Source organism: Leopardus geoffroyi, chromosome C1 (genome assembly GCF_018350155.1).
Source record: "Leopardus geoffroyi isolate Oge1 chromosome C1, O.geoffroyi_Oge1_pat1.0, whole genome shotgun sequence".
Classification (NCBI taxonomy): Eukaryota; Metazoa; Chordata; class Mammalia; order Carnivora; family Felidae; genus Leopardus; species Leopardus geoffroyi.
In genome coordinates, this window is record NC_059328.1 from 200,999,228 (window position 1) to 201,017,912 (window position 18,685).

At 43.6% G+C, this 18,685-nt stretch overlaps 1 protein-coding gene across 3 annotated transcripts in view; it reads left to right on the forward strand.

Annotated features, from left to right (window-relative positions):
• The window catches only part of XRCC5 (X-ray repair cross complementing 5), a 133,151-nt gene that overhangs the window by 75,137 nt on the left and 39,329 nt on the right, over window positions 1–18,685 (forward strand). The window contains exons 17-21 of one of the 3 annotated variants that reach the window (XM_045481162.1): window positions 1,520–1,629; window positions 3,554–3,650; window positions 5,682–5,749; window positions 15,260–15,334; window positions 16,099–16,325. In XM_045481162.1, the coding sequence (XP_045337118.1) occupies window positions 1,520–1,629; window positions 3,554–3,650; window positions 5,682–5,749; window positions 15,260–15,334; window positions 16,099–16,113 (365 nt within the window). In that variant the 3' untranslated portion in view covers window positions 16,114–16,325. Of the gene's footprint in view, window positions 1–1,519; window positions 1,630–3,553; window positions 3,651–5,681; window positions 5,750–15,259; window positions 15,335–15,358; window positions 15,719–16,098; window positions 16,326–18,685 lie in introns of those variants that run through there. The other 2 variants (XM_045481163.1, XR_006713145.1) reach the window with 2 other exon arrangements.

Below are 18,685 nucleotides of genomic sequence, written 5' to 3' on the forward strand. Positions count from 1 at the left end.
TGTGTTGTTTTGAGCTGCTTGTTGGTTTTCTGCTCTATTAATCAGGGCTGTATTATTTACCTTGTTCAAAAAGACCCATCCAAACATCCTTTTGCTCCTTTGAATTGTTGGGTATTAATCCACTGCTGTGGGATACATTGGTGAAGATTTCAGAAATTGCAGAGAAGTGTTTCTCTAATCCCTCAAGTTTGTTAAGTACTTTATTATAATAGAGATCATAATCTCCTAGTTGGTGGAAGAGGTGAAATGGTTACTGGGAATATTTTTCTCTTGTTGCATAATTATTGTATCAGGAAACACTTTGTCCATTTTTTTAATCCTTTCCATATGCTGTAGGTCCCTTAGGAAATACATTGATGGCACTGAGTTTCATGTCTTTCATAGGGCATGGAGCAGTGCTCTGGTCACTGTAATTCAGTTAGTGACCTCAAGCCTTCATAGGCAAGCCTTGAAAGCACGCTCTCATTAGTGTTTGTGTACATAGCCGTTCACAACTCTTGTTGCTCACAGTTGTGAGGCTGTGATTGTGGCGGCGTGCAGTCTCAGAGCACCTTGACCGTTCAGCATAAATTGCCAGCCCAGCCCGCCAGTGAGTGGTTTCAGGGCACAAGTGAGAGTGAGCCTTTGTGCCATCACTGTGTACTTCTTGGTTTGTTCTACGCCAGCCACCAGTCATAAGATGCCATTTGAGTCTGCTCGGCGACTTATATCCCCTGATGACTTTATGTTTCTGTTTACCTCTGTTTTTTTTTTTTTCATATTAAAAAATGTTTGTTTGTTTGTGAGAAAGCCTCAAGTTGCAGCCTGTCTGACAAACGGTAACATTGTTAACGTATTTCCTCTTTCTGTAAAATTTATGACTTGCTTGCTGACAGTTACTGTTTATCAAGTATTCATGGCTTGTAGGATGCTGAGCAACAGAGAATATTCAAGTTCGGCTAAGGGCAGAAGATAACATAGCAGGGATTTCTCATTCTAAAGGGATATTATTAAATTAAGACGAGGGCTGATCTTTTCTAATTTGACTTGCAACTGGTGGAAGACGAGGCGTCCCTGGCTCATTACTCTTCACTGTCTGGCACTGTTTGACATTTATCGTGGGTGGAATTGGGGGAGGGACTGGAGGGTCTAGGTTCTATGAACATACCAGGAAAGACAGCTTGGAACTGCCCAAAAGGCCCCTAAATTCAGGGGTGGGGGGGGGGGGTGGTAAAAAGCAACAATTAAAAAAAATTTAGTGTTTGTACCATAAGAACATTTAGCTGTAATTCTAAGCATTTTAGAAATTAAATTTTATTTCTTGACAGATATCATTAAGTATTACCCAGACTTTGAAATGCAGACTTTCAGAATCAGCATTCTGCATCTCCTCTCCCCCATCCCATCCACCCTCTCTCGAAGAATAGCTTTTGTGCATACTGGCCATGAGGCCCTGGAGCCATAATACGTACTTACAGGCACTCTCTCTAACAAGCATTGCTCAAAATGAGGAAAATGAATTTATTGTCTTATGTTTTAGCGAGTCGCCAGCTAATAAATCAGATCGAGCAGTTTTTGGATACTAATGAAACACCGTATTTTATGAAGAGCATGGACTGCATCACAGTGTTCCGGGAAGAAGCCATTCAGGTAACGCTGTCCTCACCTGTCTTCCTCTTCCTAAACAGTTGGCCACCATCACAGGGGACACAGTGCCCCACAAGCAAGCACGGGCTTTTGGAAATAACTATCCTCACTGAGAATAGCAGTGTTTGCCAAGAGATGCAGAAATAACTGAGTCATTTTACTCTGGCCGTCATTTCTGAGGGGGCACAAAGATGGGTGTGGTGAATGGGATGCTTAGTCCCTGAGAATTAGCTTTTTATTCCGGTGAAGTCCATGCTGCATGACTCCTATTTAGGGAACCAGGGAAATTTCCACTGTAACCTCTCGTGGCCCACTCATTAAAGGACCAGTTAACTATTTTAAAGAAACTGATGGAAAATATATATTGGTAGGATTATTGAGAAGGATTTTATGAAGACAGGAGTAGGGATCTGGAATGCCAAGAAAAATGAAAAACACTGAAAGTTAATTCACTTAGCAGCACACCCCACTTTTTGTGTGGGTTTTTTTTGTTTGTTTTATTAGGAATTTTGAAAAACCATTGTAAAAATTTTCCAAATTGTTTCTAGGCTTTTATACAGAAACTCTAGGCAAGAGTGAGCAAGTTCAAATTAGAAAGTGTATTTTTAAAATAGATGTAGTTGCAGTGTATATGAGTGCTTATATGGATGCTTATTAAATATTTGCTGAGTGAGTGAACAGATTAATTCCTGAATTGTTTAGGTACTTAACAAAGAATGATACGAAAATGAGAAAATTGTTAAAATTAGAAGATTCAGGAGTAGGTGATCCAGTGCCCTACAGATAAAAGACAAAATTAGGGCAAAGTGGAGTCCATATGAGACTAAGGCTGCCCCAGGTGGAGGAGGGTCTGGTAACATGGGAAAAGGTGATGAAAACATTGCTTTCCTGGCACTGCCCCCAGGCAGGCGGAGCACCCAGTAACACTTCTGAGCACCTTTGTCACTACACACCCTTGAAAGTACCAGGTCACTGGTTTTCTTTCTTAAGAAATAAAAGATTGTTTTTTTAAAGTGAGGGAGAGATGAAGGAGCATCCAAAGAGACTCAGAGACCTATCAGCCACTCTTAATGTAAAGACCTTTTTTAGCTGCAGAACTGCAAAATACACAGACACACTAAAGGAAAAAAGGTTTTAGGGCGCCCGGGTGGCTCAGTCGGTTAAGCGGCCGACTTCGGCTCAGGTCATGATCTCGCAGTCCATGAGTTCGAGCCCCGCGTCGGGCTCTGTGCTGACAGCTCAGACCCTGGAGCCTGCTTCGGATTCTGTGTCTCCCTCTCTCTCTCTGACCTTCCCCCATTCGTGCTCTGTCTCTCTCTGTCTCAAAAATGAACAAACGTTAATAAAAAAAAAAATTAAAAAAAAGAAAAAAGGTTTTATAAATGGGAAGATATGACTACTGACTGGTTATTTACTCCTAATTTTTCGGTATTTTTTTAAAAAAGAGTCCCTCTCTATATTTTAGATACCGCATACAGAAATATTTATAGATGATGTAATATGCTTGACGTTTGCTTCCAAACAACCCCTGGGTTGAAGGAGAAGGTAGGAGTACAGATGGGACAAGATTGGCTAAGTCGACAGGTGTTGAGGCTGAGTGATGGTTATATGAGCATTGATGACATCATCCTATTTTTGTTTGAATTTGTCTATACGAAAGGTCAAAAAGCAAAGTACCAGGCCACCAAAAAACCTGTGTGGCCCTACGGAGTTCTGTACCGTCCACAGATGGAAAGATTCCTGGTTCCCAGTGAACAAAGCTGAAATTTGAAATGCCATACCCCATTTCCCATTTCACCAAAGAAGAACATGACATACTTTTCTTATAAATAATGGTGGTTTCAGTATATATAGCACTTTGTCCTGGGAAGGACTTGTCTCCATGTTTGCTCCAACCTGATGCCCCTCTACCCCCCCATGCCTCCAGGTTTCGGAAGAGCAGTGCTTTAACAATTTCCTGAAAGCCCTTCGAGAGAAAGTGGAAATTAAACAATTAAAGCATTTCTGGGACATTGTCGTTCAGGGTAAGGTGTCTTTTGTCATTTGCTCCAAACATTTATGCTGTTTTTTCTAAATATAAATGTAAATTACATTGTCTGATGTGTTATGTGGCAACCTGATGACTTTCCATGTGGATTTGGGAAATGCTCAGTATCCAGTGAATGAAAAACCTTGCTTAATAAGCATAAATAAAAAGTGATAAATAATAAGTCAACACGCAAGTCCTGTCTTCAGCTGTGTGCAGCATGGCCCATTTCTCAGATGGTACCTTGCTGTTTGTTGGAAGAAACCATGTGGGCAAACACTGCCCCCTTTCTCAGATGCTTAGACCCTTTCGTCCTGTCCATCCTGCCGGATCCACAGCACTCTCATTGACCTCACCCACAGTTTGCTCTCCTGTGGCCTTTCATTAACATGTTCTTGGGCTTTCTACTCCAGCAGACCAGCATCTTCATGCACCACAGCCGCTCCCTCACATTGGACTGGTGCAGACTAATCTCAGAAAGAAGACAGCACACACTCTTCCAGTGTTAGGCCTGATGTTTGATTTCCTTCGTGCACTTTGCCCTTTTTTTTTTTAACCTGACTTGATTTTCTTTCAGAACTTGATTTTCTTTTCAGGTAGTATAAGATATTACCTGTTAAAAATATCTGTTATGAAAACAATCGTGTTGAAAATTATGAAACTTTCCACTTGAAGTAGGGCCCTTGGATGTGTTTCAACCTGTGTTTCTGTGCAGATTCTGTGAAAAGGAGTTGCGGATCTATCTATCCAGCTTCAAATGGCAGCTTCTCATCACTCAGGAACTATCTTCCTGACAGTTCATTTTTCAGCCCTTTAGCTTCTAGACTGGGGAGCAGAAGCCATTAGAATAGGTGGTGAATGGGGCTTACTCAGATCACTTTGGTGTCTCTGCTGCTGACCTGCTAGATGAAAGAGATTGTTTTTGGTATTTATTGATTGCCTCCAGCATATTGTTTACTGAACAGAAACTTATAGGACATACACAGGGTACATATTTACTGAGAGCTTATCTCCTGTTGAGAGAATACACATGACCTGTGCCATTCCTAGGTACAAATGGATGTTAAATGGGCTTTTCTTTCTTTTTTATTTAAAAACAATTTTTTAATGTTTATTTATTTTTGAGAGAGAGTGAGAGATTGAGTCAGAGCACGAGTGAGGGAGGGACAGAGAGAGGGAGACACAGAATCCAAGTCTGGCTCCAGGCTCCAGGCTCTGAGCTGTCAGCACAGAGCCCAATGTGGGGCTTGAACTCACGAGCCATGAGATCAGGACCTGAGCTGAAGTCAGACACTTAACTGACTGAGCCACCCAGGCACCCCATGTATGTGCTTTTCTGAAAGTGTATCAAGCATCAACTCTTTGAGGCAGGATAAAATCTTACGAAGAAGAGAAAACCGAAGGGTAGATTTTCTATTCTTGATTTGCTCTCACTGAGCTAAAATTGATGTACGTGCTAAGTGGCAGACATGACCATTATAAGAACATGTTTCCTCCCGACCTTGGGCCTCTTGCTGTTCCGTCAGTAGCCAGTAACATTACTAGAAGTCAAAATGTCTGCAGATTCTCATATTGGATACCTAATGGATTTGGGCCAAAGTATAGTTAATTAGGTTATTTATTTACTGAACTTACACCATGCACAACATTGAGGGGAATATAAAGGTGAATAAAACCCTGTCCCTGCCCTGGAGAAAAGTGTGGTCCTTTAGGAGAGAGAAAATATGTACACATAGTTACACAAGGTAAGATGTGATGGGAGCCATTTCAAAGGTGTAAACAAAGCGATGTGAAAATTCTCAAGGAGAGATTTAATCAAGGAAGGCATCATAAGGCAGGCGGCATCCACAAGCAAAGTAGGAGAAAGGATAGGATGCAAGGAACAACAGTTTTGCATTTCCTACAGAGAAGTGCACCTGTATAGTTTTAAAAATCTCCCATGCAAAGATGGGAGCAGCATGGTAGAAAGGAAGGTATGATTGGGATTGATTCTTTAGACTTGGATTTCACTCTGTGAATTACTTTTTAGATGGAATTACTCTGATCACCAAAGATGAAGCCCCCGGAAGTTCCATCACAGCTGAAGAAGCCAAAAAGGTATTGAGGAATAATACCCTGTCTGTAGATGAATTATTGTAATGGATATTTTCTGGATGTGCATTCTTCCTTGAAGATTTTAAATTTTAAGGGTAACTAAATTAGGGTCCCCATTCTTTATACAACCAGTCGGCAGATTCCTCCAACTGCCCCATCTTTGTGGCTGATACTGTAAACTCGTTCAGTTTTCCATAGACTGCAGTAATGCTTCTAGAATTCACTTGGAACCGCAGCTTTATTGACTCTAGAGCTCCTAAAGTCCCTAGTGCATACCAAGCTTATTCTGGGCGTTGGTAAAGGCTCTGAAATCCAGGTCATCCAGTGATTCCCACCATGGCCACACATTAGTCACCAAGGGAACTGTTATTTAAGAAATTTGAAGGGGGCACCTGGGTGGCGTAGTTGGTTGAATGTCTGACTCTTGATTTTGGCTCAGGTCATAACCTCAGGGTCATGAAATTGAGCCCCGTGTGGGGCTCTGTGCTAAGCTTGGGGGCTGCTTAAGATTCTCTCTCTTGGGGCACCTGGGTCCCTGAGTCAGTTGAGCATCTGACTTTGGCTCAGGTCATGATCTCGTGGTTCATGAGTTTGAGCCCCATATTGGGCTTGCTGCTGTCAGCACAGAGCCTGCTTCGGATCCTCTGTCCTCTCTCTGCCCCTCCCCCACATGTGTTCTCTCTCTCTCTCTCTCTCTCTCTCTGTCTCTGTCTCTTTGTCTCAAATATAAATATTAAAAAAAAAAGATTCTTTCTCTCCCCCTCTACTGCTCACACACTCTCTCTCAAAAAAAATTAAAAAATTAAAAATATTTTTAAAAAACCCAAGAACTAATGACCACGCCCCACCCCCAAAGATTCTGTTAGTCTGAAATTGAGGTCCTGGGCAGGGTTTGAGTTCTTAAACCCCTCAGGTGATTGTGGTACATAGACAGTAGAGAAACCCTAGTATTCCAGAGTAAGACAAAGTATTCCAAAGGTGTTTTTAAATAAAAGACCCCATGTATTGACACAAATAGACCAGGGTCTCCCTGTTTGTATCTGATTCAGCCATGAATCAGATATATTGACTGTTGAGTTTAGTAATCTTTCATTATACCTCAGGTCTGTGGTGAAATTTTTTTTAAGGTTTTTTTTTCTTTTTTAATTTTTTATTTGAGTGTGGGAGAGAGCACGAGTCACGGAGAGGGACAGAGGGAGGGAAGGAGGGGGGAAGGGAGAGAGAGAGAGAGAGAGAGAGAGAGAGAGAGAGAGAGAATGAATCTTAAGCAGGCTCCACGCCGAGCGTGGATCCCACGGCCCTGGGATCATGACCTGAGCCAAAATCAAAAGTCAGATACTTAAGTGACTGAGCCACCCAGGTGCCCCATGAAATTTTAATATATTTTAATAAAATTAAATAGGGTTTCTCACAAGTATGTGTTTCATAACATTAACTTCAGTTGCAGTACCTGACTGATCCAGCCCTGCTGGCACAACACCCAGCAGCTGTCAGTTACTGTGCCTGGCCCCTGTCATCTGCTGGGCACTGTGCTAGATAAGACAGCACCCTGCCCTTAAACCATCAGTTACAGGGTTGCAGAGGAAGATAGTAGAGATTCAAAAAACTAACAACACACGCTGAGAGAGAGCTTGATCTGGGCTAGCAGACAGGAATCTGTTAAGAGAATGGCAGGAACAAGGCTGGAAGTTTTCATCTTATGGCTAAATTCAGGCCAAATTTAAAAATGCCTTAGATTTTCAACTCAATAAAGGCATTTGGCAGAAACCATAGTATTTTTTGGGGGGGAAAGAAGTTAGAATCTGTTAGAATCTGTATTAAGCACTTTGCCTGGCAAAAGCATTTTGTTAAAGAACATATCCGGTCCCTGCTTTCAGGAAGTAAGATCCTGAAATTTTAGAAGCATACCCTAAGATGCTGATTTTTGTCTCAAAAGAGGCTCCACAGGGTCTGTACCCTCTTCCACCACAGTCAATACTGTGACTATGTCCGTACTCAAGAGTATGTCACCTAACTGCTTGGTTTTATTTCTGTTTGTTACTTTATACAATGGCATGATATTTCCCCCTTGAACTAGAGCGTATCATTCAGTGGTCTCCAGAGAGAGCAAACCAATAGAATATATATATGGGTGTGGGGGGTGGAGGGGGTTGGGGAAAGATTTATTTTGAAGAATTGGCTCATGAAATTGTGGGGACTGGCCAATCTGAAATTTGTCAGGCAGGCCAGCAGGCTAGAAATTCAGGCAGGATTTCTGTGTTACACTCTTGAGGCAGAATTCCTTCAATTGATTGGATGAGGCCTCCTAGTATTACCAAGGGTAATCTTTATTTCAAGGCAGCTGATTGTAAATGTTAATCACCTTCACAACAACATCTAGACTAGTGTTTTGCACACCGTAGCTGGGCACTGTGGCCTAGCCAGTTGACACAAAAAATTAGCCATCACTTAGCATGGAGGCTTATCAGTCAGCTTTTGCTAAACAAGTAAAGTAAGTCAAGACAAATCATTGCATTAAAAAAAAAAAAAAAAAAAATCTGTCATCCAGGTGAGAGTTGAGTACGTATTGCTGTTAACGAAGAAAGCAGAGAAGCACAGATCTGAAAAGGGAGTGTTTCCCTCCCAGCAGTGCATCTTAAGCCAAGGTGTCCTGGCTCAGTGAGTCCAGAATAGTAGGGAGGAAAGAAGTCTAAGAAGGGATGGTGTGCTTCTTGCAAGTTGTCTGAGGCTTGTTCTGTGCTGCAAATGCAGTATCTTCTTTGGAACTTAAAGGCACAGAGCCTGACCGTGGGGAATCTCAATGTCTGATCATTAAGGTGCAGAGAGGAATTTCAGTTAATGAGTAGGTGTGGGGCGCTGTCTGTCCTTACATGGTTCCAGTGTCAGCAGAGCTGATTGCAGTTGGTTGTGAGTTACGACAACTCTGAAAACTTCCCATCTTTTTGTTCCCAAAACATTCATTTTGTTTGTCAGGGGGAAAACTTAATCCTTGTATTAAAAAAAAATTTTTTTTAAGTTTTTTTATTTATTTTTTGAGAAGAGAGAATCCCAAGCAGGCTCTGCACAGCCAGTGCAGAGCCCGATGCAGGGCTCGAACTCACGAACCCGTGAGATCATGACCTGAGCCGAAACCAAGAGCCAGCCGTCTAACTGACCGAGCCCCCCAGGTGCTCCTGTGTTAAAGATGTTGTTAAATGGCACTTGTTGATTGTGGGAGAGACGTGTGGGAGAGAGAATGCACATACAGAGGATACTGGGGAGAATCACTGAGGAAGGGCCTGGCTCAGGGAAACTGGCTTTTTGTGGTTTCCAAGACCTACTACAGCAGGGCAGGGAGGGGGAGCCTCTTCTGACTATGCACTGCAGAATTTATATTGCCTACAGAGGGAGTATTAAGTTTGGACACTTCCCAAATAATCATTTAAGGAAGCTGGACTATAAGAGGTTGAAGGGCAGTCCTCACAGTCCATTTCCAGTCTGCCAAGTTACTTACCATAAGTCACTTAAAGTTAGAAAGCTGTCAAATTATTATTAAATGTTATGATTTGCATGGGATGTCTGTTTGAAATGAAAATTAAATCCTAACTTTACACTTGCACATCTTAAGGAGAGCCATTTCCCTCTGGTATATTCTCGAAAAGTGTAGATTTTAAGACTCTTTGAGAAATCTAGGTAAGTCAGTCCTGCTCCAGAAATAGAAAGTTCTTCCATGATGTAAGTTTAGATAGTCACTCTCTTTTAAATTCACTCATAGTTCTCATTTCATTTTGAAGCCTAGACTATAAACATGATGCCTCTTTCCCCCCAACATTTGCTTTTATTGTCACTATAATTTGCCAGGTCTTTCACTTAACTTTTTCTGTTTCCTTTTGTTACTGTCAGACATACATTCTCATTTGATGTTTGGTAGAGCCTTCAGATAGCTCTCATGTCCACCCCTCAAGGCGTGGCTCTGTGGGGGGTGGCGTGCAGCTTACGCCCGGCATGTTCCAGGAGCATTGGGAGGTTGTTTGCCCTGGGACCGCTGGTAGTAACACACCTGGACTTGTGGAAGGTTAGGATAGGCTGACTCTTCATTTGAAGTTTGTCTTCTTTATCAAAGACTTCCTTTTTTTTTTTTTTTTTTTAATACGTTTCTTCTTGCTAACCTATGTTAGAGTTAGAACAGTGGTTCTCAACCAGGAATGATTTTGCTCCCCAGGAGACATTTGGTATTGTCTGGAGTCATTTTGGTGGTTACAATGGTGGGTATGGGTGCTACTGACTCCTAGTGAGCAGAAGCCAGGGATGCTGGGAAACATCCTGTGGTTCACAGGAGAGCCCTCTAACTTAAAATAATTATCTGAGGGCTCCTGGGTGGCTCAGTCGGTTGAGCAGCCGAGTCTTGATCTCCGTTCAAGTCATGATCCCAAGGTCATGGGATTAAGCCCTGCCTGCATCACGCTCCATACTGAGTGTGGAGCCCGCTTAGGATTCTCCTTCTCTCCCTCTGCCCTTCTCCCCTGCTCGCTCTCGCTCGCTCTCTCTCTCTCTCTCTCTCTCTCTCTCAAATAAAAAAAAAAAAAAAAAAAATTCTCTGGCCCAAAATGTTGAATAATGATGTCGGGAAGCCCTGGGTTAGAAGAATTAAAACAAGCCAGATCCTTAACTAAGGCAGAGGAAGTTGGCTTACGTTGTGTATAATTTCATTCAGCTGGAAAGAATTCTAATGATCTTCTAATGGAGTTTTTATTTTTGAAACGTAACGCTTACAGGGAAACCTAATACATAAAACAGAGAAGGGTGGTGCCTCTCAGTTGGTGGACAATGAGTGTGGCAGTTTGGGATTACCCGTGCACGGGGGACTCAGAAGAACACGCAGGACCTCAAGGAACAGAACCTGAAAAATACTGATCCAGTCTAACGTCCTTATTTCATAGATGAAGAAACATAGGGCCCCAAGAAGTAAAATAACATGGCTGAGATCTCTTCGTAAGTCCCTGGCCGAGAGTCCAGTTCTAGGACTGGCCCCCAGTCCTTCATTCTTTTTACTCCATACTAAGAGCACGGAGGGGAAAGAGGATTTCTCCCCATGGCTTTGCTGTATTATTTTTCACAGATACCAGGGGGCTGAGAGCTATGTCTAAATAATCATTTGATGGGAACTCTGTGGGGGGATAATCATCTTTTTAGTACTTGTTTTCCTTGTAGCCGCCTAATCTAGCCTTCTCTTTTGTTGTTGACATTTACTGATTTTCTACTTTAGCATCATAGACGATAGGAGTTTAGCAATCTGGTCATTTTACAGACTCCATCTAGAGAGGTGACATTGACTTGCTTAGTGTCTCCTAGCAAGTTCATGGCTAGCAGAACTGAGTAGAATCTAGAGCCCCGGAAACCATTATGGTCATCTTCCCACCACACCATGGCGCCACCGCTCCATGCCTCCAGCCACATCTACGTACAGGAAAGATGCTCGTGTCCCCTCTTGCAAGAGTACACCCAGTTTTCTGTGTGTGAGTTTGTGAGAGATTTCCAAACTTGTGAAGGATTATAAGATAAAATATGTGAATCATTTCTTGAGAACAGTTTTCTTTAACTGCTGTCCCCTGTTGGCCCCATGACAATTTTTCCTTTGCTCTTTTCCACTTTTCTTTTCTGCCTTAAATCTCTGGTGTAGTTGTTTCGTATGCTAATTCAAAGAAAAGCAGTAAGGAAAATACTACAGTTTTATCTTATATTTGTTTAGAGCTTGATACTTTTAGTATAAAGTTTTAAAATTTTTATTGAAGTGGAACACACATATAATAAGTGCACAAAGCTTAAATATGCAACCTGATGAATTCTTACATATTCACATATATGGGTACCCACCACTCAGATCAAAATATAGAACATTTACATTACCCCAGAAGCCTGTTTGTACTCTTTGCATTCAGAAACCCCTGGTCCCCGGGGTAACCACTATTCTGACACCTGTCACTTGAGCATAGCTTTGCCTGTCCTTAACCTTTATGATTCATCCATGATGTTAGAGTGGTTCATCCTTTGTTATAGCTATGCTCCCTTTTACGGTTATACCATCATTTATTTATCCATTCCCCTCATGTGGGCATTTGATTGTTTCCAGACTTTGGCACTTATGAATAAAAATGCTATGGCTCTTGTACATACACGTCATTTGGTGGACATATATCAGGTACACTCCTAGGAACTGAACATAAAAGCTACATATGACAAGGTAGGTTTGCATACTTTTTTCCATCTGAGGCCCACCACAACCCATGAGATAGAGCGAGCACTAGTATTCCCTTTTGGTTTTGGGGGGAAATGAATTATAGAAAGGTCAAGCGGCTTGCCCATGAGGCTGAGGTTAGCTAGGGTTACGGTTATGTTCTCCCATAGCGGGTTGCCAGATTTCTCTGCTGTGCAATATGGCCTTTGGAGCACGATGTAAGATACACAGGGTATAAACTCACATGTATGTCCTTTTAGACAAAATACATGCAAACAGACTTGTTCTTCCTGATGCTTTTATACATCTGGATTATGGGTGGACCGGAGAGTATTGGAGTCAGCCCGCTGGAAGCCATGTGAGTTTAATTCAGGACTGGTCAGGGTCTGAGCACAAGCTGATGATTAGTTGTTAGTCTTATGGAGGGGTTAGACTGCTTGTTTCCATACAGACGTTACTGACTCCATTTCCCTGCTGTGGCCAGGATTGTATTTCGGTGTGCTTGCAAAGCAACAGTTTGTCCATTTCACAAAGCTCTTCAAGTAAGGACACTCTTTCTTGGTAACCCCAAGTGAATCCTGGTGGTTTGAGGAAGGAGGAGTGTGTCACACAAGTATCCTTTCTATTTATTCTCAACCTGGCAGCATTGCAGAGGGAAAGAACACGCGAGAAGATGAGAGTTGGCTCCTGCCCCTTCCTGCTGCGTTCAGAGAATCTGTTGCTTTTATTGAGAAAGCAGGCCAGTCATCGAGTTCTCTGCTATATCTCCAGCTTCCCGTCACACTGCACAGCCTGCAAATTACTTGCAGTTAAAAACTCTGATGAAGAGGAGTGATATGTGTAAGGGATCAGCCTTGCCTGGGGCTTTGGGGAGATAATGGATGGCAGCCCGGCTTTTAGCCATCATTCGCTTGTGCAGAAGTATGAAGCAGATTTGTCAGGAGAATCACTTGCAGGTGCTTAGCACGTGATGGAAATGAGAGTTTGCTTGCTGGTGCTCCTCTCTTCCTAGGAGGTCGGCCTGGTCTCAGCGATGGGCCGTTTGTGTTTAATTGTATGCACTGCAGTCGTACTGTGTAGACAGCCCTGCCTTCATCTATCTGGTAATTGCACCGTAAAAAGGGGGTGTGCAGGTGAGGAGGGATGGAGTTTGGAGCTCTTAGAGGCTATGTGCCAGAAAATGTTAGGGGTTTTCTAGACTGGCAAGTACCTACCACATATCCGGTCCCTCAGGGTGATAAAGGGTATGGTGGACTATGGAACTGCCGGGCCCTGGGAGCGTGTCTGTGTCCGGCAGGTGCTGCTGATGTGTGGCCCCCCCAGAGGTTTCTGGAAGAACACAGCTCTGCTCTTAACCCTCTTCACCCAAACTGGGCAAGTCTTTTAGCCATGCATTCCTAATGTAAGAACTATCATGCAGCTAAGTGGTAATGCATAGGAGAGGCAAGGAACAAAGTAAAAACCATTTTTAATGACGGTAATTAGAATCATAATCTAAGGTATCTAGGATATCCTAGACCTCTTAGAATCTAGGATAGAGCAGAGTTTAATCTTTAGACATACACCATATGCAGATACACGTGTGGTGGTCATTTATCTGTACTTGGCCCTCAGGTATCTTAATAATCAACTAGAATAAATAAAAAAGAATTAATGGTACAGAAGCTCCATTATAGTTCTACTTCAGACTGTATCCCCCTTTGCTAGCATTTCCCATCTCTTATACCATTGATGCCCAGCACTGAACATGGTCCAGTTTCAGGTCAACAAAGGGCCATGGAAAGATCCATGAGTGTCCTGAGAAGGAATAAATTCCTGAGTCTCTCAGTCAAAACTGAAGTTAATGAGTGGTGAGTGGTTTTGACTGAGGAAAAAAAGTCCAGGACAGAGGCTGAGTCAAAAGCAAACTGTCATGGCCATGCCATCATGGTGCCAGTTCTGCAGATACAGTGTCCACCGATGCCGTCTTATGACCCGTGTGTGTGAGTTTCTGCACTCGAGGGATGGCAGGACGTGCAGCACTGGCTTCCTGACACTTGCTGCACATAGCTTAATATTTCAGGGTGACTTTGGCCTTGTGCTCCATGCACACTGGCCCTGAGGAGTGCAGGCGGGAGAGGGAGGCCCCACCTTTAAAAACGCTCCTCTGGGTTTGGCTCTGCGGCCATTTCAGGGACTTAGGGTACCAGGAGATGGAGCACCCTCTGGGGTTAGATAAGTGGATGACAAACCCCAGCTCTCAGACCCAGTTACTGCCTGCCTGGAAGAGAAGAGACCCCACTGCTCTCTCCTAGAGGGACGGGGAGAGAGCAGGAGTGTTCAGATGATTTTCAAGGGCACCCAGCACTCTTTTAAAATCTGAATTTCATCCCTAGATCCTTGCAGACTTCGATTCAGGGCACTTGCTTTTCTGTGCATCTGCCTTTCAGAAGCTCCAGGTCTAGAATACTAATGCTGAACAGAAGTATGCATTAGAAGCTTTCTCCTCCACCTTTGTTTTTCAGACATTTTCTAACCAATTGAAGGATTTCCAGGAAAGGAATTGCACAGCCTCCCAAGCTCACCCATTTTTGTGTTTCACATCATTTACAGGAAGTCCTTCCTTTTGTCCTCCATAGAGTTGAGGAATGAGATTCTAATTGTTGAGTTCACACACTTGATTCTTATGCTCCTTTCAAAAGAGACCAAAACGTAATCGTTCCGGGAGTTTAGTTCTTTTCCTTATTTTAGAGAGAGATAGAGGGACAGCACAAACAGGGGAGAGGGGCAGAGAGAGAGAGAGAGTGAGAGAGAGAGAGAGAGAGGGACAGAGAGAATCTTAAGCAGGCTCCAAGCTCAGTCATAGCTTGATCCCATGACCCTGGGATCATGACCTGAGCTGAAATCAAGAGTTGGACACTTAACCGACTGGCCCGAGGAGCCCCAGGTTTGGTTCTTTTCTTACCTCTAATGAGCACAAAAATCCCCTGGGGAAGCAGAAATGGAAATGTCCGCAAGGCCTGACACGGGGCCCTCTGGTGGGGTCACTGCCTTGGCAAACCATGTCGTTTTCTCCCTCTTCACAAGAACTTTCTCTTGGTGACTAATTAACGTGAGCTATTCAACTTAAAAATTGGTGCTCTTGTCCAGGGCCAAATGAAGGAGTATGCATCAAGATGATGCTGCTTTGAGGCCACTGCAGTGAGACTTTGCTAAGCAAGCCTTCTTAGGTCTGCCTGTGACACTGCCAGCAGACTGTCCCCTCCATCCAAAGAGGCAAAAATGTCATTTTGGTGTCATGCCTGGCTTTGTATTCACAGTTTCTGGCCCCTAGAGAAAATCCAAATGAAGACGCAGCAGCCATATTTGCAGAAGGTGGTGACGTGGATGATTTAGTAAGTGCTTTTCATCTCTTCCAGGTGTTCTCCAGATCGGACTGGTCCGAATGTAAATACAGCCACAGTGCTGCCTATCATAGGCCTGTTTCTTATTTGAGTTTTAATTGCTGACACACCAGAAGCTCCCTACACTATTATTTATTGCCGTTATAAATTTGATCAGATAGGTAATTTCATAAGGAAATTCCCGTGCTCTCTGGTTTCACTTATGTTGTTCATTCAGTTTAATCCTTTCTCGTGAAGGACTGAAAAAGAGCTGGTGAGGCCATTCCTTTAGTAGCAAAATGTCATAATTTACTGAAATTGCTCTCAACCAAAATAAGCAATACAGCATGCAATTTGTGTGGGTTGACAAATAAAAACAGCCTTTTAAAAGCCTAATTCTTGAATATTGTCAATTAACTTAATGTAAACAAAATCAGCTGAGAGGCATCTGGGGGATTTCTGGACCTCCTCACGCCTTGTCTGGTTGCCTGGGAGGCTGTGTCAGTCTTGCCTTTGTATCCATCCTTCATGTGGGGAAACTTCCCACCTTTTAGCCTCACACGACAGCTAATTCCAGTACAAACTTTCAGTCTGTTTGTGGAGAAGTCTTCAGTGTTGTGACCACTTACTGGGTCTTTAACTCCTGAAACAGCACTGAGTTAGTACATATATGCCACCAGTGAAGAGAGCCATTGTCATTAAACTCCTTCTCACCAGGGAAGCAGCGGTCCGTGGTTGGCCTGGCTCCTTTCTAAAAGTGTTCTTCTCATTCACAGCTGGACTTGATATAGGTCGTGGCTGTGTGGGGAATCTGCGAGAATTGTCACCGCTCTCACGCTGGGAGTTCTGTCCAGAGGAGGCCATTCAAGGGAACTGGAAGCTCTGGGGATGGTCTCTGGAGGTTCTGCGGAAGAGAATCTCCTAATTCTCTGGAATGAGTAGATACAACTATAAGGGGTCATTTAGAGCCTATACATGTTTATAAAGAATCGTTGTTTTCTGATCAGTGTATTATTTCTTTTGTGGTCTTTATGATCTCGGTATATTTATGCATGTGCTTTGAAGTTTTTGGAAAACCGATTTCTTCCTGACCTGGTATATTGGTAAGGATCGCAGGCCTCGTGGAGCTTCACCTCATGTCATTGGTGACCTTCTGAGTCCTGTCCTGGAGGTGCAGCCCACTGTCCGACCCCCCCAACAGCTTATGCTGGTCATAGAGTGGCGTTAGTTCCTTACCGCCAGAAAGGTGGGTTTGGGAACTCGTGGCTAAGGGCTGACTCTTTGTGTTTTTATTTAAGCCTTTCATCCCCACATTACGTCAGCTGTATGTGTAGGTGGTTTTCCTTGAGCAGGGTGGGAGTGGGGCACAGCTTCCCTGCTCACGAAGCTATGGTGGTGATCTCATGAAGAAATGCTCTTCTGGTCCAGCCTCTGACAGATCCGCCAACCCTGAAACAAAACAACGGGGAAATTAACCCCCTGTAATTAGGATTTTATCGTTTTATTACTGCCCACCTACAGGTCTCACAAAGTGTGTGTTCAAACACTTCCTTAATTTCCCATTCTTTTCCAGAGTCTCCTTTCCTCTCTCTCTGGGTGACGTTTCCTTTCCCTAAACGAGAAAATAGCAAAACCCTTACTTTTCCAGACCTCATTCCTTTCCTGAGTTCTAACTCCTCCTCCCTTGGTGTCACAAACCTTGTGACGCCCAGTCTCCCCATACCCTCAGCACTCCGTAAACGGTCACTGTTTCATTTCATTCTGCAAAGGTGGTATTGAAGGCATAAATGACTCACCCCTCCCGTGGCTTGCCACTCACTGTGAATTATCTGCAAAAGAATTTTTCAGTGCCAAGCGGGGAATTAGAGACCCTCTGTGCATTGCTTGAAGACGGATCTCCCAGCCAGCTGAGGTGAGTAAGTAGTGTTTCCTCTAGGCCTCTGGGCCATCCCCTCAGTACTCTGCACACCTTAGTTAATCTTGACATCCAGGAACCCATTTGAAGCAAGCCCAGTGAAGGATGCCGTCCGTACCTTCCTGTCTAGTTGGATGGTTGCAGCCCGGGGCACGTCTGTGACTTGGACATAACTGAGACGTGTCATATCCAGAGGGGAAGCTTTGTACTCTCAATTCTACCCCTTATTCTCATCAGACCCTCCTGGCGGTATGAATCAGTTCAGGTGTCGGGCCTGATAAGAATCCCTCATCTTTGGCAGTTTGGGGAGTTCCTCTTGGAGATAGTCCTTCTGTCAAACCAGGAGAAGTTCGGATCAAGTTAGTTCTTTAGATCTGCTGGTACTTTCTGATCTGTGTTGTACATGGTGGGATTATTTGTGCTTCTCTAACCTCACTTTTACCTAAATTGTCTGAATATGTGAAGAAAGAAAGAAATTAATTTAACAGGCTAGGGAGGGAAAGGACTAAATTAGTCACGCGGTTACTAAATCCACCTCCTGTAGGCACAGAATGCATGCTGTGTAGACTTGGTCAGAACATACTCTTTTGAGTGAGGGCACGCATGATGTTTTGGACAAACACACCAAGATCCCATTTCCCTGAAACGAGTTTTGCAGGTCTGTAGAACCCCCAGGTTTTACACCAGCTGTGGCCTGGAAGAGCGGCAAGCAGCACATCATGGTCTGCGAGCCCGGGCTATAAGCCTCAGATGCCTAACAGTCCCGCGAATGATAGGCTTGTTTGCGAATCAGCGGTCAGGGACTATCATCCTTGTCACCTTTGATCTTCAGTGTCACTAACATTTGTTGACTTCTAGAGGGAGGAGTTAAGGTGGCCAGAGAGTAGGGGGACCAGGATTTCCCTTGTCCCTCAAACACAGCTGTATCAAGGTCAGATCCCTTGGAACACCCAGGAAATCAAGCTGCAGAGTGGCGGAAGGATCTCCACAGGTGGAGGGAGACAGCTTGTTGACTTACAGAGGAAGTAGAGGTAAAGGGGGGGGGGGCTCCCCTTCACCCCTCAGTCACAACCCAAATGCCCCCTCAAGAGTACATACTGCCCCCCTGTTAAGAACTACCTTTAAACGTTAGAGTTTGATTCTTTGCCAATTAATTTACATATAAAGTTAGACTCTTCGGAAATTATTTAGAAAACCATGTTGGGAATAGGCAGTTTTTTAATCTAGTTCCTGGTGGTTTTAAAAATAAATGCACACATACATATTTCTGTTTTGAATATGTACAGGGGTAATGACTGTCTTTGTAGCTGATTTGATTCAAGCAACAGATAATCTTTTTGGTCCATGGTCTCAGCATGGGTAGGGGAAGGACGCTAGACCATTACAGATCCTGAAATCAGGTTCTGCCTCTGCTGCTTGCCGTGTGGCCTTTGTCAGTGTGCGAACCT